Source organism: Pyxicephalus adspersus, chromosome 7, assembly GCF_032062135.1.
Source record: "Pyxicephalus adspersus chromosome 7, UCB_Pads_2.0, whole genome shotgun sequence".
Classification (NCBI taxonomy): Eukaryota; Metazoa; Chordata; class Amphibia; order Anura; family Pyxicephalidae; genus Pyxicephalus; species Pyxicephalus adspersus.
Genome location: NC_092864.1, coordinates 54,647,867 through 54,670,464, shown reverse-complemented (window position 1 = coordinate 54,670,464; position 22,598 = coordinate 54,647,867). Strand labels below are relative to the sequence as shown.

At 36.1% G+C, this 22,598-nt stretch overlaps 1 protein-coding gene across 1 annotated transcript in view; it reads left to right on the top strand.

Moving 5' to 3' along the window:
• Positions 1-22,598, top strand: part of COL6A3 (collagen type VI alpha 3 chain) — a 76,650-nt gene that overhangs the window by 30,385 nt on the left and 23,667 nt on the right. The window contains exons 5-26 of the mRNA XM_072418513.1: positions 621-1,223; positions 3,642-4,223; positions 5,888-6,502; positions 6,731-7,330; positions 7,555-8,157; positions 9,116-9,724; positions 10,839-11,185; positions 12,259-12,337; positions 13,668-13,813; positions 14,121-14,213; positions 14,683-14,736; positions 14,905-14,976; positions 15,063-15,089; positions 16,393-16,437; positions 16,526-16,579; positions 16,809-16,871; positions 17,667-17,732; positions 20,597-20,650; positions 21,198-21,233; positions 21,617-21,679; positions 21,771-21,833; positions 22,364-22,426. Of these exons, the coding sequence (XP_072274614.1) occupies positions 621-1,223; positions 3,642-4,223; positions 5,888-6,502; positions 6,731-7,330; positions 7,555-8,157; positions 9,116-9,724; positions 10,839-11,185; positions 12,259-12,337; positions 13,668-13,813; positions 14,121-14,213; positions 14,683-14,736; positions 14,905-14,976; positions 15,063-15,089; positions 16,393-16,437; positions 16,526-16,579; positions 16,809-16,871; positions 17,667-17,732; positions 20,597-20,650; positions 21,198-21,233; positions 21,617-21,679; positions 21,771-21,833; positions 22,364-22,426 (4,937 nt within the window). The remainder of the gene's footprint in view (positions 1-620; positions 1,224-3,641; positions 4,224-5,887; positions 6,503-6,730; positions 7,331-7,554; positions 8,158-9,115; positions 9,725-10,838; positions 11,186-12,258; positions 12,338-13,667; positions 13,814-14,120; positions 14,214-14,682; positions 14,737-14,904; positions 14,977-15,062; positions 15,090-16,392; positions 16,438-16,525; positions 16,580-16,808; positions 16,872-17,666; positions 17,733-20,596; positions 20,651-21,197; positions 21,234-21,616; positions 21,680-21,770; positions 21,834-22,363; positions 22,427-22,598) is intronic.

Below are 22,598 nucleotides of genomic sequence, written 5' to 3'. Positions count from 1 at the left end.
TATATTCCTTGATAAAAACAAAACATTCCTATACAAGTGACTATAAAGAAGCTGTTTAGAAACAAATGGTGTAATTTGCACTTTGAGTTCAGATTATATGAACTTGACATAGGGGTTACTTGCAAGTTACAGTAAACAGAGATACATGTTATGGTTTCTTGTAAGTAATTATTTGAGTAATTTTGAATAAATGTTTATATGTAAGTATGTGCAAATGAAAATCAAAAGACAGTAAAATTCTGGAGGGATTGGGCAATTGATGAATTTGGAAAAGTACTTTCCAGTACATTTAGCATGTCCTAGAGCACACTGAATAATAATTCACAACTCTGGTATATTTACAACTTCTAAACCATTTAACGATTTCAGGTGTGTATTTGTGGGGAACTTATTATAGATAATAACAGTTAATTTCTGGTTAACTAATTCTAATTTTTAAATGGTATTTTATTCTTCAATTAACTCACTGAAATTTAACATTTTTGTCTTATGAAATATCTATACTTTTTATAAACAGACCTTTTCTCTTTTCAACTGCATAAATTGACTAATTTCACAAAAAATATACTCTACTAATACTCTCTACCCTTTCTCTCATTCTCTGTTGACTCTGCTAACAGTGGATCCAGAATTCAAGAAGGATGTAGTTTTCTTGATTGATGGCTCAGACGATGCCAGGTCTAGTTTTCCATTTCTCAAGAACTTTGTTCAGAGGGTGGTAGAGTTCCTTGATGTGGGTCAAGACAGAGTACGCATTGCTGTTATCCAGTACAGTGACTCCTCCAGACCTGAGTTCCAACTTAACACGTACTCAGACCGCCAAGATGTAATAAGATCTATTCAGAGCATGACTCCCATTGGAGGGTCTACATTGAACACAGGTGCTGCCTTAGATTATGTACAGAGAAACATTTTCACTGCGTCAGCTGGAAGTCGAGCAGCAGAAGGAGTACCACAATTTCTGATTTTGCTGGCAGCTGGGAGATCTAGAGATGATGTGAGGGGACCCGCCACTTCCCTCAAGGCCAGCGGCGTTGTGCCATATGCCATCGGAACTAGCAGAGCTGATCAGACTGAGCTTCAGACCATCTCTCTTTCTTCTGATTTTGTTCTTTTTGTTCCTGATGTCAACCAGCTGGAGAGATCTTACCAGTCTTTCTCTCAACGTGTCAGTTCACTTTCCTCATCTGATATACGTACTCTAGTACAGTCAGTGCCAGCTGGTAAGACCATGTTAAATGATGTTTTCTTTCTTAATACGTGTGTTTACATTGCAACATATCTGAACACATTTTACAGAAAAATACATTGCATGGTTTGGTGGACAAATTGCTATTGACAAAAGCCTGCTGTCAGTCAGACTAGCCGCTAAAAATAATTGTACTGTATAATAAATGTAGGCTGGTTTGCCAGTCCTCTAAGGATGCCTCATTTTTTAAGCTGTGCTAAAGATTTCATAATTCAGAACATCTTCATTCTGTGTGCTGAGCTGTACATTCTGTATTCAACATCACTTCATTTTGTGCACTGTGCTGTACATGACCTATTCCATGCCTCTCCATTCTGGTTGCTGCACTGTATGCTCACTGTTCCATATCACCTCATTCTGTGTGCTTTACATTTCATATTTCAAATTGTTCTCATTCCGTATTGGAGAATGTTGAGATCCCTCTAGGCAAATACTCTTAAGGCCACATCCTCAGTTAACATCAGAAGAGAAGTGGAGGATCTAAAATGTGGGACTTTTAAGGCCAATTCATTCAGGCTTAAGGTATAAAATGAGTAAAAAACAAATTAAATAAATACACCGTTACATAACAATAATAAAAACACACCACACTGGTAAATATCTCTTGCAGGGATACCAAAATGTGATGTTCCAACTGTCGACGGAGTGTGCGTTTTTATTATTGGTTTGTAACAATGTATTTAATAATTTTTTTTACTAATTTTATACCTTAAGCCTGAATGAATTGGGCTTAAAAGTCCCAAATTTTGGATCCTCTACTTCTGTTCTGATGTTCTGATTCTGTTTGCTGTGTTATACATTCCCAATTCCGCACTGCCTTTTCATGTACGCTGTGCTGTACATTCCCTATTCGCGTATTCTTATGTATGCTGGGATGTTCAATCCCTAATCCACATTGTCTCATTTTCTGCATTGTGCAGTATATTCCTATAGAAGAATTCTGTACACTTTGCACAGGGCCGTACATTCTATATTCTACGCGACCTAATTTTGTACACTGTGCTATACATTTCCTATTCTAAAAATGTTTAATTCTGTATGTTGTGATTTACATTCCCAGTTCCACATCATTTCTACTTTACGCAATGTGATGTACATTTCATATGTTAAAACAACCCAAATCTTTGTGTTATCCCCTATTTCACATGCCTCATTCCATATCCTGTGCATTATTCTGTATTTCATACAGAATAATTATTTATTCTGTACATTGTTTTGTATATTCCCTATTCCACACCATCATTCTGTGCTGTCCTGCACACTTCATATTCCACCCCATCCCATTCTGTACACTGTGGTGTACATTCCATATTCCACATCATCCCATTCTTGATGCTGTTGTTGTTTTCTATTCCATACTTTCATTATGTATTTTGTGCTTTTCACGCTTTATTCATCGGCGCTTCATTCTGTATAATATGTGGAACATTACGTATTGCACATCATCACTTTCTGTATGTTGAACAGCGGCTGCGTATGCGCGAGGCTCACATGTAGGCTAGGAATTTTGCAAAGGGCAAAATTTTTGTATTTTTACCCTAGACAAAATAAAATAGTCCTACTTTTCTATGTATCCATAAATTGAGATGAGATGAGAGAATATTGGTCTTCGTCTGAATTTCAATGTCATAATGTCTGATCATAGTGGGCAGAAAATCTAACTTGGAAATAACTGTAAATGGTGCTGTTTAATCCAGCTGCAGCCAATTCACCCCAGAAATTCCTTTTTTGGATCCAAATAGCAAGAGTGAACAATGACAGGGAATATATGGAATAGTGTATTCATCTTTGAATACTTTTTAATTTCCTCCACTTATATTTTCTGCTGCTTGAGAAATGTTTTTATTGTACATTGAAGAATGTTAGCGTTTTTACTATAAATTTTCTATATCAATTTTTTAAAAGGATTTCACTAGGCACAGGCACTTTTCCGTCCAATACGACGACAATTCAAGCTTTTTTTTTAGTCTTTCCATGTACAGTATGTGTAACATACTAGAAACAATTTCTGAAGAGGAAACATTTATATTAACAATTTTTTTAGGATAAACTCAAACATTTTTTATCTTATCGGAAAAACAGTTTCTTGAGAATCTGTGTTGACTGAAACTTAATGGCATTTGCCATTTCCAAGTCTCTGAATTGAATCTTCAGTTTGTAAGTAAGCGGCAAATAAAAATTTAAATAAGATCTGATATCTGTCTGGAGATCAGCATCATTACAATATGCCAATGGATGGGGTCGACTGTTCTATGTAGCGATCAGCAACCGCCTAATAAACAGGCAATATCTGATCTTGCGACGTATTGGACACAAAAAAATCACTTATTCTTTGCCTAGACTAAAAAAAGTTTTTTAGGATTTTTATAACTGTTACATTTGTTTTGTACAGTGGCAGACAGCAAACGGGACATCTTATTCCTGATTGATGGCTCTTCAAATATTGCTGGAAAGTTTCCTGCTGTACGAGATTTTGTGGCAAGCATCATTGATGATCTCGATGTTAGCCCAGATGGCACTCGCGTCGCTGTGGGCTTAGTTGGTGAAAATGTCAAAGTGGAATTTAAGTTTGATTCATATGCCACCAAGGCTGATGTAGTCAGTGCAGTCCGAAAAATGAGGTTCAGACCAAGCAAAGAGTTTAGACTTGGAGTTGCACTGGAATATGCTCATGACAGCCTTTTCACACCGGAGTCTGGAAGTAGGATCCGAGAGGGTGTACCACAGTACTTAGTGTTGCTTGCAGCAGGAAAATCTACTGACAGTGTAGATAATGCAGCTAATAGACTGAAGACAGCTGGTATTGTGACATTTGCAGTCAAGACACTAAAGGCTGAAGCTGAGGAACTTGAGAAGATTGTTTTGGCTCCACAGTTTATTTTATCCTCAGAATCTGTTACAGATCTTTCTACCATCCAATCCCAGTTTGTTAATCTCATAAAAACTATTTCAGTTGAGCTGCCAACACAGTCTTGTAAGTACTTACCTTCTCTTTTATTCTTGGCAAAAAATGAAGCACACAAACAAAAACGAAAAAAAAATTGCTGTTTTTTTAACATTTTTATTTGTATAAGAATTAAGTGGGAACTGTATTTCTTTCTTTAAAATGTAGATTCATTCACAGAGAAAGCAAAAAAAATATAATACTTAAGGGCATAATTGGTTAAAGGACCACAAGACCTTAATTGTATAGTAACGTTTGTGACTACGTCAAATGCATCATGCATTATTAGCCAATAGCCAACTTTCCATGAAGAACGGAGCCTTTATGACAGCTGTACAGAGATGTGACCTACAGTCACTTAGTGCCCATTTTGTTCTTTTAAAATGTAAAAAAAAAACATGCATAACAAATTAATGCTATTGTAATATCTATAACAGTCATATTCATAATTTTGCTATTTGCTTAAAAAATGAATAGCAAAAAAGAAAAGTTGGCAGACAGAATTATATATTACCAATATTTAATTCAACACTAATAAAACCACACTGAATTTATAGCTTTCAATCTTTAGTAGAGTAACTTCACAGGCACATAGTATTTCAAAACTTGCACTAGAATTCCATTGGAATCTACAGTTTAATTTCGAAAGCCTAATGCATTTTGGACATTTTAGAAAAAGTTTTTGATACATTATTAGTAAACCACTTTCCAGACTAGTTTCTTGTACTGAATTAAAATAACTGTGAGGCTTTTGTCTGATTCCAATATTCCCCAGCCCCTTTTTTACCATATGTGCAATAATTATCTTATAAATGGCCTAGGTTATTCCATTAATATGCTAACATTTTTTATTAAATAGATTTTTAAGTAGCCTAGTGGAACCCATGCATCCATTTTCCACCGATTAAATGGGTCTGATTTTAAAAAAAGCTCTCCAAAATGAGGAACTGGGTTATCCAGAAAACCTGGAACAGATCTTGTCCGTGACTGAAAACGTTTGCTAACTAATTGCAAATGAGTTTGAAGGAATTCATTCCAGGTTTGCTGGATATCCTAGGTTCTCCAATGAGAATCTATTTTATAAGATTTTAAGATAGATTGGTAATTGTTAATCTATATCATTTGGCTATTTGAGGAGTAAATAGGTAAGAAAAGTAAATCCCTGAAATTATTTATATTATTTATTATATTATATCAGATTAAAATCATGATTGATTTGATTGATCATGATTGATCATCATGATTGATCATCATTTAAATCATGCTTGTATGCAAAGCTATTTGCTAAGCAGTGAACTGAAAATCATTGAGGGTATAGAAAGGCGAGCAGTTTTTGACCAGTTAATGTCTACAATACTGAAGATACACTATACCATACAGAAGCATGGGGAATTGATGCAATTAAGCCTTCTGCTTAAATATATATCTGGATATGCTAGAAATACAGTTTTCTGAAATGTTCAACAAATACATTTTTACAGAAAGTTTAGGTGTGATACAAACTGTTGATTGCATTAATATTTTCACAGATTGCATATAGTGGTGAAAAAATACTTTGTATTAGATTTAAATGTCATGCTGACTTGGAAATTCCAATCTTAAATGTTGTGAAAAAGGAAATATTTTTGTATTTAAAATACGAACATAGTGCAAATCCATGAGCTTGTATTAATTTAACTTGTTTTATTATATAGATGACATAAGCAAAAGGAAGGACATTGTATTTTTGATTGATGGATCCAACGAAGGCAGAACAAGCTTTCCATCTCTACGCTCCTTTATTCAAAGAGTGGTTGAGGGTCTTGATGTTCATCAGGATAGAATTCGTATAGGAGTTGTTCAGTACAGTGATACCACAAGACCCAGCTTCCAGCTTAACAGTCACCCAGACCGCCAGGGAGTCCTCAGTGCTGTTCAGAGTCTATCACCTATTGGAGGAACACCATTAAACACAGGGGCAGCTTTGGACTATGTTACTAGAAATGTATTTACCAGCTCAGCTGGTAGTCGGGCTTCTGAAGGAGTGCCCCAGTTCCTAATATTGTTGACCGGTGGCAGGTCAAGAGATGATGTCGGTAGACCAGCTATAGAACTCAAGAGATCTGGAGTAGTTCCATTTGCCATCGGTGTCCGCAATGCTGACCCAGCTGAGCTGCAAACAATTTCTTTCATTCCAGATTTTGCAGTTTCTGTTCCTGACATCAGCGAACTAGGAAATGTTTACCAGACCATAACAACAAGAGTGTCTGAACTTACCACTGGTGACATTGATATTCTGATACAGTCACGCCCAACTGTCACCTATGGAGGTAAGTGTCAGTGCAATGGTACTAGCATTTATCATTGTATTTTTTAATGAAGCTATACAGTATATCCAATAAAAATTACTGTATATTATGAAAAAATATAATAAAGATTCTTTGAAGAATTCCAATATTTCCATGTAAACTAAATTTTGCAAAGCTTAATTTTTTTCCTATGGCTTTTTATCAAGACTTTTATCAAGAAATATTAATTGTGTATTGAACTCATTTTAGGCACAAAGAAGGATGTCGTGTTTCTCATAGATGGTTCAAGGGGTGCTACTTCTGAGTTTAACAATGTAAAAGAGCTAATTGGACACCTAGTAGAAAAAATGGATGTCAGTCAAGATAATACTCGTGTGGCTGTGATCCAGTACAGTGAAGTTCCTAGTGTTGAGTTTTTGTTAAATGCTCATTCCACCAAAGATGAGGTACAAAATGCAGTGAGAAGGATGAAACCAAAAGGAGGATCATCAGCAAATATCGGTAATGCCTTAGAGTATGTGTCTAAGAACATATTTTCAAGGCCAGCTGGAAGCCGAATAGAGGAGCAAGTCCCTCAGTTCCTTATATTGGCCTCTTCTGGACCTTCATCTGATGATATAGATGAGGGAGCAAGACAGATTAAAGCATCTTCTGTTGTTCCTTACTTGATTGGAAAGAACATGGATTCTAAGCAGGCCAATAAAATTGCCTTGACTAAGGATTTCATTTATGAGGTTTCTAGCTTCCGGGAACTGCCAACCTTGGAGCAAAGACTGCTGACATCTGTCACAACCTTGGACCAAGAAGGGATAAAAAAAATCTATGAAAGAGTCCCAGCTGTTCCTACTGGTAATTATTCTTTATGTTTTTCAACATAATATAATACACAGAAACTAAAATTACTGGTGTTAGAGCCAGATACACAACATTTAGAAAGATATACAGTTGGCTTTAGGTTACTGTACTTTATTTTTATTTAGTAAGAGGAAAAGTGTAATTAACCTTGTTGCGTTATTTCTGGGGATTCACAACAACATCATAATGCTCCATGTACTACTTTTTTTTCTTTATAGAAAGTGATCCAGACAGAAAGGATGTGGTCTTCTTGGTTGATAGTTCTACAAGAACAGGTCCTGAAGGGCTGGCAAATATCAGGGATCTCATTATTAAGGTTATTCAAAGCTTTCAAGTTGAACCTAACAAAGTCAGAGTTGGTCTGGTTCAGTTCAGTAATGACCCTACCACAGAGTTCTTCCTAAAAACCCATCCTAACAAACAAGCCTTGATCAACAGTATCCGTCGTCTACGACTCAAAGGAGGAACGTCAGTTAACATTGGGAAAGCACTGGATTTTGTGGTCAAAAATCATTTTGTGAAATCCGCTGGCAGTGGAGTAGAAGAAGGAGTTCCACAATTTTTAGTGCTACTCACTGGTGGAAGATCTGCAGATGATGTCAGGGGAGGTGCAAGAGTACTTGGAACCATTGGGGTGAAATCATTTGCTGTAGGTACCAGTGGTGCTGACAGGACTGAATTAGAAACCATAGTGTCAGATCCACGGTACTTTTTCTCCATCAAAGAATTTAACGAGCTTCCAACCGTTGAAAGTGTAATAATAAGGTCTTTTACAGGACCCGTTGATCCAACTCCACCAACAGGGCCAGAAATTGTAACCCGTAAGTGTTTTTGCCTCTTGTTTCTTGTTTTTTTAATCTTTGCAATTGTAAAAAAGATAGCTGCTCCTAATTTTAGGAGTAAAAGCAGAACAGAGACTGGTGGGACAGTGGTAGCACTTGCTATAATGTGGAAGCATGCATAGCACATACATTTTTTCTTTTTTTTAGGTTTTCTTTTTTTACTTTTTTTTTTTTTTTTTTTTTTTTTTTTTTTTTTTTTTTTTTTTTTTTTTTTACTTTTACTTAAGTAAATCAACTCCCATGCTTTACTGCAAATAAAAAACAGTAACACATAACATCAAGTACATTTTATAATAGCTTTGCGAGGAAGGGCCCCCCTGCATGGAGTATAAATGTTCCTAAATTCAAAACAGTATTACATCTTTCATGTAGACAGTGTTTGATTCTATCGCAATGGTGTAGGAAGAGATAGCATGGGGCAAGGCTATAAACATTATCACTGCTGATCAACAAGCCTGTAGGCTGTCAGTCTTCGGGTGGCTTTTATCCCTGCCCAGTTTCTTTGGACTGACTGCACTGTCCCCGCAACTTACCCCCCCCCCCCCTATTGGGAGCTGCAGTGTCTGGGATGATGCAAATTTGAGCTCACATGTAAGGTAGAGGGCATTTTTATTTATTTGTTTAGTTTTACTGTATGTGGCTTGTGTATCACAGGAAAAGGTTTCTGCTGTCACATAGGAGCCTTTAAATGTGAAGAAAATGCATCCAATCACCCCCTTTTACGTAGTATATGCATTATACACATTTTAGCATTCTGTGTTTTTTTTTTTTTACATGATGTGAACAATAAAAAATGTATACAAAGGTATATATATATAATATAGTTATAGTATACTTATGTTAGTAAAGAAAAAATGTTTTGGCTCAGAACTTTGTTGAAGCTAAATATTATTGTAAAAAGAATTCTAAAAGCTCAATTCTTACTTTTCTCTTTTAGCTGGCAAGAAAGAAGCTGATATTGTTTTTCTTGTGGATGGCTCCATGAATTTGGGGAGAGATAACTTTAAGGAGGTTCTTCAGTTTGTTTCTGGCATAGTGGATGCTGTAATTGAGGAGGACGATGGTACTTTTCAGGTAGGGCTGGCTCAGTACAATTCAGATGTGACAGATGAGTTTTTCCTAAAAGATCATACCAACCGGGATGCGATCATGGATGCTGTGGCCAAATCAGAGTTTAAAGGAGGACGCCTGGCCAACCTTGGCGTTGCTATTCGTCACTTGCAGGACAAGCATTTTGTTAAAGAAGCAGGCAGTAGAATTGGCACAGGTGTTCCTCAGGTTGCTTTTATTATCACAGGAGCAAAGACAGTCAGTGAAGGACAATCTGCAGCACTTGCTCTAGCTGGCAAAGGAGTCAAAGTCTTTTCCATCGGAGTAGGAAGCATTACTAATGAAGAAGTTTCCAAAATTGCAAGTGAAGCACCAAGTGCTTTCAGAGTGCCTAATGTACAGGGCCTTTCAGAGTTGAATGAGCAGATTCTGATCACATTAGAAACAGCTCTACAGAAGAAAAGTATCTGCCCAGATGCAGCTGGTGCTGTTAAAGGTATGTGGATCTATTTCTCCTTTGCTTCCCACGTCTCTTTTTTCTATTTCTATTCTTCCTACTGGTATTTTAATTTACGCTTTAACCACAAACTTGCCAGTAATAGTGGCAAAACTTCTAAAATGTAATTACACATATTTTTTTATTGTAGACAAATACATGTTTATGTACCCATTGTGCTTGCTTAAGTCAGTGGGCCTGATTTACTAAAGCTCCCCAAGGCTGGGGAGGATACAGTTTCATCAGTGAAGCTGGGTGATCCAGAAAATCTGGAATGGATTTCTTAAAGTCATTTGCTATTTGTTAGCAAATGTTTTCAGTCCTGGACCAGATCTATTCCAGATTTTTTGGATCACCCAGTTTTGTATTTATATACAAAGCCCACACCCTTTTGATCCTAACTAATAAGCTGTTTTGGCACATTTATAGAAAACAAAATGCAATCCACCACTGCTGACTTCCTAACTGATCTTTGCTTTGAAGTTGCTTGGCTGTCATGATGACTAGTATGCTTCAGACTCTAAACCAGAGTTAGAGATTTTCCATAAAACCAGATTTTCACAGAACACCAATGTAAAGCTGAAGTCTTTTTAACTCTGTCCTTTAGATATTTAGTTTTCAGTTATGTAGTCTATGTTATTACTGTTTGTTATACCAACAACCTTTTTGCTATATCTACAACCCACTGATCACACTTAACAACTGCAAGCTGTAGATCAGATACTAATAACAGACTGCAGCTCCGGAGTTTCCGACTTAAGAATCTATTTATAAATGTTTTTACCCAATATTTATGGAACTTTTACTTAAAATGTACATATTTTTCACATTGGGTTCAATCCAATTCAATTCTTTTAAAAGTGTGTACATTTTAGGCAAAAGTTGGGTGCATCTTGGGTGGAAATAGACCACCTGGGCCTCTATTTATAAAACAGGGAATAATTAATTCCCACCAGGGAATGTTTGAGTGAATTTCAGATTCCCTGGTTTATTAATAAAACTGTTAGTGTTTACTCATCCTCTTCTTTTTTCTTCTGATCTTTGTTGTTACACAACAAATATATTATAAATCAAACAGAACATGTGGAATAATATCATTTTCATTTCTTTTCAGATTGTAATTTGGAGGTGATTATAGGGTTTGATGTCGATGTAAACCCTGGGCAAGATGTGTTTGCATTTCAGAGAGGGCTAAAACCTAAACTGGGACAAATACTGGAAAGGATTTCCAATATGCAAAAAATAAGCTGCACTGGTGACAAAAAGCCTTCAGTGAAAGTTGCTGTCTTGTCGCAGGGCAGGACAGGTCCTGTAGAGGCATTTGACTTTTCTGATTACCGTATAGAACTGGTTGACAAAATCACTACCATGGGCACTCGAGGACCGTATGTGCTGAATGGCCGAACCCTGCAGTCATATCTGAACAAATTCAAGAATGCTGGGGAACCCAACAGTGTTAAGGTAGGATAGATAGATTTATTTCTAAGATCAAATGAAATTCATTAACACTATTTCTTTTAAATTGTATTTTATTTTATGGAATGTCAAATATAAGAAAAAATATGTACAGTAAAATAGTATTTCAGCATGCTTGATCTTGTATCTTAAAGTATACTTTCACTTTTTATAAAAAGTGTGCATTGTACTTTTCATTAGGCATGTCAAAAAAAGATTAGTAACTTAGGGTATATCTTGTTTTAATACCATATCCTGGACATGTGTTTGCTATCAATTGCTTTTACCACATTTTAGGGGATTTTTACAGGACATTTAAGAGATTCAAAACTATATTCCAAATGGAGAAAGGTAACATAGATTGTTTTCTAGAAAGTTTACCCTAAGCAGGAGGGAGGGTACTGATTGCTAGTTGAAGGAAAATCTTTTAGGTGAGGCTATTATTGGAGTAACAGCCATTTTCTGTAGGTCGAAAAACACAAGATTTGCCGTGTGATCATTCAACAACACAGTGGAGCTTTCAATAAAAAAATCATCATTTATCATCATTTATCTTTACTCTTGCAAAAGCCCTTGATCTATCCACAAATTAAGCCCAGCAGGCTCCGAATAGTCTTGGGTTCGCTCTTCTTTCCGGGGCTTGCTGTTTGGTTCAACACAGCCATCTTCTTTCTTTTTTGTGCACGCGCATCATTGGGTGATGTGTCTTCGTCCAAATGTAAAAAAATGAGTTATGATCTCACTGCACATGTGTGAGATTGAGCACTTGTTTTTTTTTTTGTTTTCTTTTACATTAGAGGAAAGCCCCTTAATGACGCATGATTGATCTTGGGAAGAGCAGCCCACAGCCTCCTGGAATGTGATCCAAGTATTCCAGGAGGCTGCAGTGATAAAGACGGAAGAGGATCTCCCCCAAACAATTAAAAATAATTTAAAAAAGCACATTTTTCCATTAACAGAATAGCCACTCTTTACCATAATGTTGAAAATGTGATGACAGTTCTGCTATTATATATTAAATATAGGGATATGTACACAGTGGATTGTGCTTTACTGATACCTATTTTCATAATACACAGGTGGTTATCCACATGACAGATGGAGTGGATGCAAGCATGTCTGAATTGCAACAAGCTTCTGCAGCTCTACAGGCTTCAGGTAAGTGTTCATGAAAAAATATTTTTAGTGAAGTATAAATGTTTGGATTAAGAGTAGCCCATAGGGATGGGTGAAACTGAGAAATGTATTGAAAGTGAAATTTTGTGAAATTACAGTTTTATATTAATTTTCCCAAAGGTGTGAGGGCTTAGGGGAACATGTAAAAAAAAAGCAATGAAAACAAATAAAAATGTTTTTTTTGTTTTGCCTGTTACTCAAAGTTTATTCCGAGACATATATTTTGGAAAGAAAACAAAAGCATGCTTTTTCAATTTGAACAAGTTTCATAGGTCTCAATGAATCCCATCCAGCAATTTCGGTTATAAGTTCTGTATCTCTGTTAACCTGAAAAGATGGCAAAAACCTTAAAAGCTGAAGTTTCCTGGCCACATTTTAACATTGATTATGTTGCAATGACATACTTTCTTGCAGTTTATTTCTCTTGGGACATATTCACACTGGACCCCTTGATCTCTATCCCCAAAAATTTGGATGACAATACTATGTCCAGAGGAGTCAATTATTTCTCCAAATGCACATAGAGGATTTTTGCAGCAACATCCACTTCACAAAATGCCTGCCCATCTCTAGTGCCCTACAACAAGTTACATTCATCACATATAATATGGCAGAAAAGAAATCTGCAAGTCTGTCTAAAATGAATATTGTTGTAGCCACCCCCTGTTCATTTTCTCCAAAAACAATCCTTTTTCTCCATAGCATTACATATTTGCTACCATGATGCTTAAGTAGGGTGTAAAGGCTCTGCACTGTTAGTTTTTTTAGTAAATTAAAGGTTTGGCAGCATGACACATGAGTAAACCACTTAGGCAAAAATTAGACAGTATTGTCAGTGTAAGGGGTAAACCTGCAAAGTGTGAAGACAGCTGTAGCCATTGATACAAATGGCATTACCAAAAAAACTGACAATAAACATGTTTTGTGAATGCAGTGAAAAGCATCAATTCCCAAGTAGCACTTACCCCCTTCCCCAATCCTTTGGAGAAAGCAAATGATTTATTTGTAAGCCTAGAGTCACTATAGTCAGGGCTGACTAGGAACAGTGCTCAGCAAAACACCAAGCACCAGAACTGTCATGGAAGTGACTTAGTCATTCACAAAGTTTAGGTATGTACCTCATTTAGGGGTCTGACTAAAGCAGTGGAGGTAAGGTAGTTTTAGTTGTTTTTTTTAATATATAAGTGATATACACCTGAGCAATATCCACTAAATAGGTTGTCTCTGCACAAACACCTAAAGACATTATAGGGGTATATATTGTCAGTGTATTCTACTTTAAATTTGAATATTTGTAAATCATATTTTACAGGAGTGAAGGCACTGCTATTTGTGGGATTGGAAAGTGTTCCCAGGTTTGATCAAATTATGCAGTTAGAATTTGGAAGAGGATTCACTTACAATAACCCATTGAGATTAAACCGTGTGGATTTGGATTATGAGATCGTTGAAGAGCTGGTAAATCAATCTTGTCTCAGTTATTGACTGTTATGTTTAATTTTATTTAGGGAACGGAATGTATATAATACTTGTAGAGATCCTAGTAATGACATTTTGGTAAATGTACCCTGATGCTTATTATGTGCAAGAAAATCCTTGTTAAGCAAATTAATCTTTTGCACCTACATTTATAGAATGTTGGTCAAGGTGTGAACAGTTTCAATAATTCTAGAAATGTAATATCCCAGCTAATGCCAAAAAATACATAATTATTTACTAATTTTGTTGGGTGAGTGTCTGATGTTTTATTTTATTCCTAACACAGGATAACATTGCAGAGAAAGGATGCTGTGGAGTGCCATGTAAATGCTCTGGACAGAGAGGTGATATTGGACCTCCAGGTGTCATTGGACAAAAGGTTGGTTTCAAATAATATAAATAATACCAATCAATAATGTGGTATAATGAGTTTTTCATTTCTCTTTTCTTTTCCATTACCCTTTATTCATTTTATTTACATTTTCCATTCCCTCTTATTATTTTTGAACACATTAGAAAGTAATAAGAGCAATCTACACATGTATTTGCCAGTTACATTCAGTTAAAGTCATAAAGAATCAACAGCTACTGCAAAATGTATTATGTTTAACAATAACAGTTATGAGGTTAAACTGAAAAAAAAATCATTAAAGACGGAATAGGAGGCGGAAAAAAAATTACCAAAATAAATAATAGACTATGAACAGCACTTATGGCCGCACAGTCTTACCAGAGTTGAGTAATGAATCATTACTGTAGTTGTTTACAATTGCAGACTATGATAAAATATGTACAGCTATCTGGACTGAGCTAAAAAGATTATTTTTATGGTTCTCTCTTTTTTGTAGGGTTTACCAGGTCTCAAAGGACACCAAGGCTTCCCAGGAGAAGAAGGTGGACCAGTAAGTGCCGATGACTTAGTTCATGATCAGTATTTGTATTATTTTCTCTTTTCTAGTGCAATTAAATCAAGTTCAAAGCTACGGAATTTTACATTATCTTTATTTACTGACTTAAGATATTTTATCTATTTATTTACTTTTTTCTAATCTTGTTTATTCTTACCATAGGGAGAGCGAGGTCCTCCTGGTGTGAATGGAACACAAGGTTTTCAGGGATGCCCAGGTCCAAGAGGAAGCAAGGTGAGATGATTTGTGTTTTAACTGGTGTTTAGTAATTATGCCATATTTTCTCCAAGCTAAAAAATATTGTTTCTGTTCTTTTCCAGGGTGGTCGTGGGTTCACTGGAGATAAGGTAAGATAAACGTTATGTTACACACAATAAAGCTGTACACATTAAGTAATACATTAACAAGATAATCATATCATACATGATATGATGTATAAACATAAAAGATATTATTTTCACTCATAATACATACTTTGTCCAGAGACCCTTTTGATACATGGGTGGGAGGGGAGGGAGACACACAGCTGATTCCCCCATTTCCTATCCAGGAAGGTTCCAGGCCTATTAACTGGTTTGATTTTAATATTATTGTTATGCTTCAAACCGGTCCGTTTAAACTTTTTCCAACTCAGAATTATTCTGATCTACTAGATGCAGATAGTGGAAGATGAGAAAGGCATTTGATTTGCCACACAGATATACCTAACCATAACTTTGCGGTGCCATCATTTCTGTTAAATTATATTATGCCATTTTGTAACATTCCACTTTGTATTTCCTCAGACTGAAATTGTACAGCCACACTTTGTATTGTATCCGTTTCCCATTTGAAATAGAATACAGATCCTAGATTCAGCCAATAAACCAAAGTTTAAATATTTTAGACATTTGTTTTGTAAATACATAGTTCATTGGTTTGCAGGCAAAAAACAGCAATATTAAACGATAATCGGTTTCTTAAACAAAGAACTTTATTTAGTGCTTGCCAAAATTAAAAAACAAATATTACTGTAAATTTCACTTAGTATACCATAACTACCACACTATATTATAGCCAAACAAGGGGGAAATAAAGTTTCTTCTCACAATAGTTTACAACATGCTAAGTATCTTTTTTCCATGTCGTTCTTCTATGGTTAAGTGCTGGCTAGCCATGAAGGATCTCTATGTAACTTTCCAGTAGAGTTATACTTGTCAAATGCCAATTTGTGTTTTAAATATATTTATGACTTGTTATTTCCAAGTACATGTATTTGAAATCACTTGCAGTTTTCCCCATTGACAGCAGGAGAGGAATAATTATGGCTACTATCCACGAAAACCACTTTAGGTTAGAACAATGAAGGCACCCACACGCCCTCATCCCTTTCCACACTAACATTCCAATTATTGAGCAGGTAGTGTGTGTTAGTAAATGTGTGTTCTAATTCTTTCCTCTTATTTAGCTAGATGACTTTACTGCCAATAGACCAATTACATTATCATGGTGGTAAAATTTTTAGGAAGGAACACATGATGGTATTTTTAGATAACTATAGCTCAACTTTAATACAAGAGAGGACTCTTAGGTGAGCTCCTATCCACTAACTATACATCTGCAACTTTTTCAAACAAGGAAAATAAATAAAACCATTGTTTGTGTTTGTAGGGTGAAGTGGGAGAAATTGGCTTGGATGGTATAGATGGAGAAGAAGTAAGTAAACCCTTTCTGTTATTGTCCGAAGAGAATTACCATGAATTTTGTTTTTAAATTCCTTACCTTGACATGATTATCGTTTTAGGGTAAAAGAGGCACTCCAGGATCTTTAGGAGAAATAGGCAGCCCAGGGCCACGGGTAAGTAGTTATTTCTCATTTTTATCCTTTTGGCACATTACTTCTGCACTGATGATAAAATGTATAAAGAATATTCTAGCACAGACAATAGGTAAATACAACTTCTTTTTTTTATCTCATTTCATTATCTATTGGTATGCAATTGCTTTTAATCTATTTGAAATAGCTATTTACTATAGTTGTGTCTATAAACCTTTATCTTCAAATTGTCCCCTGTATCTTTCTCTAGGGGGAAAAAGGTCAGAAAGGAGGAAGAGGGGAGAGAGGAGAACAAGGTCTACGAGGCGATCCGGTAAGACCTAACAGATATTCATATTATTCCATGATATAGATTTTATATTACATTTATAATTTCCATACTGCGGTGTCTATCTAAGAGCATGCTATGAGCTCTGTTGGGCTTTCAACCCTGAGTTACCATTATTGTAATGAAACAATAACCATTACTTTAGGTTATACATGTTGTGCACTATAAATGATTGTTACAAATTTACTGGTAAAATAGAAAATTGTAAAATAGATGTCAATAAATGTAATTTGTTCCCCAGGCCAGGCAAAGTTTTCCAGTCTTGGTGTGCTTTATATCAGGGATCATTTTTGTTCTTTTACTGAGTTTCCCAAAAAAATGCTTTCTTGAAATGTAATCACAATATTTTGTACCCTGAAAAAAACAGAAAGTATAAAAAAGCAAAAAAAAAAACTAGTTAAGTTGAGGAACCCTTTATTGATCAATTTATTACTTTGGTTATCCACAGACACCAGAGAGAAAATGAACACAGAATGGTACCAGGAACTAGGCTGAACATTTACATCTAAAAAGCAACTTTAATGTGATATTTTATGATAAGATACAGTTGTAGCCATTTATTGTCATTATTACAAAAAGAAGAGACAAAATCAAATTCATTCCTTGGCTGCTCATTTGGAAATTTTTATAATATGCAATACTCCAAACAGCAGAAATTTTGCATAATCTTGGTACAGATAATGTTAGGGACAGATGCCATCCATGTTTAGCTTGCATGCATGGATAATTATTAAGAAATCAACTTAACTTGACAATTTTTTTTTTCCTAATATTTCCTAGGGTGAACCAGGAATCGACTCAACTCAGAGAGGTCCAAAAGGAGCAAAAGGAGAAGCAGGAAGTCTGGTAAAGTATCCTAATGGCTTTGAACAAGCCAAATATTATAACTTTTCATGTTTAATCCTTTAGAGTTTTTTTATAAATTTCCTATGATTTAATGATTTATGCTTACTCTGACACAGCTAGCTGACCATCTTTTTTTAAAGGAGGGGAGCAATGGTAGCTCCAAATCTCTCTGTTGGTTAATGCATTATACATGTAAGGTCTGTCAAAAGCTTTTGTTACAAAAGTAGGGATGATCAAATCAGCCAAGGTTTATTTAATGACCATTCTTTTAAAAATATATAAGTTTAGAAAATACATTCTCTGAACCCCACTGAAAATTGATATTCAATCTGTCAGAGAAGAGACATAGGAAACTGAACACTGCTACGGAGGATATTTTACAATGCCAAAACTAAAAAAATACCATAATGTTTACAAAAGACCTTTTTTTATGTGGCTTTGATGGCTACACTAATGACTCACAACACAGGTAAATGTATGGGACAGGTTTCAGCTGCACATGGTGCCATGGAGCTACACAATGTTCATGGACAGCCTTTAGAGACTCATTTTGGCAGCGCAAATTTCTCTGTAGAATATTTTTTTTTTTGCTTTTAGAAGTAGCTTACATACAGCATAACCCCAATCAGATTTAATATTGATAAAAAGGGAGAAGATCTTTTTCAGGTAGTTTTTTCAGAAACACACTAAGGACAGAGTTGTCCTCCAACTGCTCCACACCCCTGTGTATATTACCTAGGCTTTAGGAAGGTTGAAATGTCCCCTGATAGTCTATCCAGCTTCCTCCTCCCCTCCAGCCCCCAATCCTTCCTCTTCTTCGGCTTTGTAATGGCAGCGCTGGCACAAAAATAGAAGCCAATGGTATTGCCAAACTAGATCCATGCAGCTTAGTTGTAAGGCCTGGTCAGTACCAGTATTCTCCAGACACCAGTCCCCCAATCTCACGCCGCAGTCTTTACCTATAGCAGCCCCAGCCTCGGTAGACTGGTTGCATCTCCAAGCACTCGGTTGCCCCAGGACTTGGTGTGCAAGGAATGGTGTCTGGGGATAGGCCGGCAGCTGACCAGGAGCCCAACAATACACAGTCCACCAAACCAGGTACAAAGGAAAAGGCACAAGCAGAGTCGGGGTTACAGCCAAAGGTCGGTCCAGGCTGAGTTCAAGCAGATTGTCAGGAACAGGCAAAGGTCAGCAACAGAAAAAAAATACTCAGAATCTCTCCAGCACAGATAAGCCCAGCTAAACGCTACAACAGGCACTGGTGACTGGGAGCAGAGAGGCTTTAAACTCCCAGCAGCCAATGGCAGTGCAGGGCTGAGTCAGGAGCTGATCAGCCTCTAGAATCAGCCTAACAATGGATGCTGGGGATGCCATAAATCCATCAGGATGCACAGCTAAAGAAAAGCAGGGGCTGCTGCTATCTTAGTTCTCCTTGCTGCTGCAAATGACATCTCCGGACAGAAGAAACACTGTTTTATATTGCGATGACACACAGCGTGGAGTTGTCAGCCAGATCGCCAGTTCTCCTAACATTTGCAGTGTAGGACTTTTCATGGTTTTCGCTGCTGACAGTACCCGTCTGATCAGCAGCCTTGGCAGCATATAAATAAATGTTTTGCTATGGGGTTTATTTTCTTTTAAACTATGGGCAGATTTAGAACATGCTATCAATTTTTCTTTTCATATGGCTGAGGATCATTACCAGCTTATAGTTTTCTAAGAACACTTTTTATATAGAAATGTTAACAATTACAGTTGTAAAAAACTCTATTGTAAATGCTAGTATTGGTAATGCTTTTGTTGGTTTATTTGAAGAATAAAACCTAATTTACAAAAGGCCTTAAAAGTAAAAGGAACAAACAAGCCTCGAATTCAAAATCATGTGTCAGGGCTTTTTCTGCAATAAAAATGATAGCTTTCTAGCTGAGACACATCTTTAGAAAAGTTATGGTAGCATTTTTTGGGAGGTAAACATACTGTTACTCAAACAAGGTGATGGGGGTGAATTGGTGGTGCTTTTAATGCACACTTCTTAAAAACTGCTCAATTACCCCACACAACCTTAGCAACACAAGATAAAATAAAATATCAACCTTCCCCCTTCCAAATATATATATATATATATATATATATATATATCTATATACCCGAAGCCCCTCTTGCGGTAAGGGACAGATATTTTATTATTTCAGATAATTGGCTCCTAGGGACCCATCTGACCAGGGACAAAGGTCATGGAGTCCTTAGGTTTGGGCATGAAATGGCAAGAAATTCAGAGAAAACTTGAGAACCCCAACCCAGCAAACAATTGTGAAACTATCCTTGTTATCAGCTTTGCTGTATAGTGATTTGATTCTGATCTCTTACCGGTACGTCATACAACCATACAGCCATTTTCCAGTTACTTACTATATAGGTCAATTCTTGGAATTTATTCTTTTCAAAGACAAAACATGAGGCAGGGGTCAGTTTATACAGAGCATTGAACCTTTGGTGTAAAGCTGCACATCTATTATCCTTGCATTTTATGAACCACACTTTTTTCTGATAATTAAATTATCATCCATGAGTTGATTTACAAGGTCTAAGTATGCCATTAAATAGAATATATGCTAATGCAGCTTTATACTTAGACTAGAGGTTTTTGAGGTTTATATTCTTCTACAAAGTAATTATTCCAAGCTCCATTTTTCTTCAGAAGAGTATTGCATTCATTTAGCAATCTAGCTGTGCCTATTTTTAAAATTAAATATTTTGCATATGTTTTTCATTGTTGGCAGATTCATAGCACACAAGTTCTCAGAATAAAAGTATTCTAAATATGTTTAACACCAAAAAGTAATTGTTTATTTTACTGTCAACAGGGTGAGGCCGGCGGAGATGGTTTACCAGGAACAAAAGGTTCTGCAGGAAAAGTAGTGAGTACTCTCTGGATTATTTTAAAAGCATAAAATGGTAGGGCTAACCTGTATAGTAATATGCTGAGCGACATCAACACCAAAAAGCAGGTGAACTGCAAATCCCCTATGGCCATAAATAGCAACTGGGTCTAACTACACAACCCATAATCTTTGTTGATGTTACCTTCTCATTTTAAAGCAATATCCAGGTTTACTATTACATAAAATTCTTTATATATAAGTAAAGGGTCAAATGTGTAATCCTGGCAGTTGTAGAAGTGGGGTATAATACACAGTACATCCTCTTTCCTGAGAGCAGTTATTATTGTGTACGCTCCTGTTTGCCATAGCAGCTATGCAGTTCAGTGTGTATAGGTTGTAATATCCAAGCTATAGATAGCATTGTGTTACCATACGGAAAATGAAAAATATAATATTCTAGGTTAGAAAACAATGACAACATACCAAGCCAATGTCCAAAGGGTTGCTAAAAGCACCTTCCTTTCTTTAGGGTAAATTGGATCCCTTCCTGCCTTTAATGAACATGTTATTTTTTGCCTTATAGGGATCTCAAGGACGAAGAGGACCTCCTGGAGTTAAGGTACAAATATGGATTTTAACCCACATGACCACAAATGGTCCAAAGGTTTCTGTAATATGATTAAGCAACTGCCAGTTACTGAGAAATTGAATGGTTATTTAGATTAACTAAGTTGTATTAAATCATGTGAAATTATGATTCTTATAATATGTGAATGATTCATACTTTTTAATTCACATGATTCATACTTTAAACATATGTTCCTACTATTCTACTAACTACTACAGTTCTGTTGCTAATATGCATTCTTTTTAATGTCATTTCACATGCTGGAACGTATGGAGAAGAAATGGGATGGTTATCAAGATGAACCAACTTGTAAAAAATGTCTCTAACTGTAAAAATCCTAAAAAATTAACTGAACTATCTAATATGTTCTTTAGGGTAATAGCGGACCTAATGGTGCTGCTGGTGGAGTAGGAGAGCAAGGACTTAGGGGTCCTCAGGTAAGTTATTTTTGGTAAAAGAATAATAACTAAGGTTATCTGTTCTATAGTATGTGCCCTTTCACAACTTGCTGGGCTTTCTCATATGCAGGGTCCGCCAGGACAACAAGGCGCTCCAGGCACAAGGGGAGAACAAGGTAGCCCAGGACCAAGGGTAAGTTATCTGGATACGATTTCTAGAAAAACTATTGCAGATGTAATCAGACATTAGGTTCAAAATGACTACTCACATGTACATCTTGCGTACATTATAATAGATTCCAACATATGTTTTTCAGTAATAAATTATATCCATCAATTAATTTGTTTCAAGTATCGAGTGATCATGATATGTACATGCTTGGCATGTTACAGTAGTAATAAATTAAGTGCCTTCATCTTCTTCATGTTGGTATTTTTCTTGAGGTTTCATGCCTTTGGTACAACCTTAGACCTAAATTTTTATTATAAATGCATAAAAGTGAAACGCACCACCAGCAAATTTTGGAGCATAATATTGAGAATAGAATAATTTCAGTTCTTGAAATGGTATTAATTCCATTGATGGATCTTTGGAGTATAAAACGAATGGTGATACAGATCAATGACAGAAGTGTGATTCAAAGTAAAAAGAATGAAGAAAGGAAATGAAATTTATTATAGTGATCCTGTATTTGCATATATTTATTTTCTAAATTCCACTAGGGGGCAGGAGGCACTCCTGGACCTGTTGGTGATCGTGGCAGACCTGGACAACTGGGACGCAAGGTTTGTCTCCAGCTGCAGTGTTTCTTATTGTCTTCTTTTCTGTTCTTTATTGAGTAAAAGGATAAAATAGTAATGCCTTCTTTAAATTTTGCTATTGTGTAGTTTTCAACTAACTTTTTCTGTACTAAAACAAAGAAATCACTGCTGTTAGGTTAGCTGATATTGAAAACTG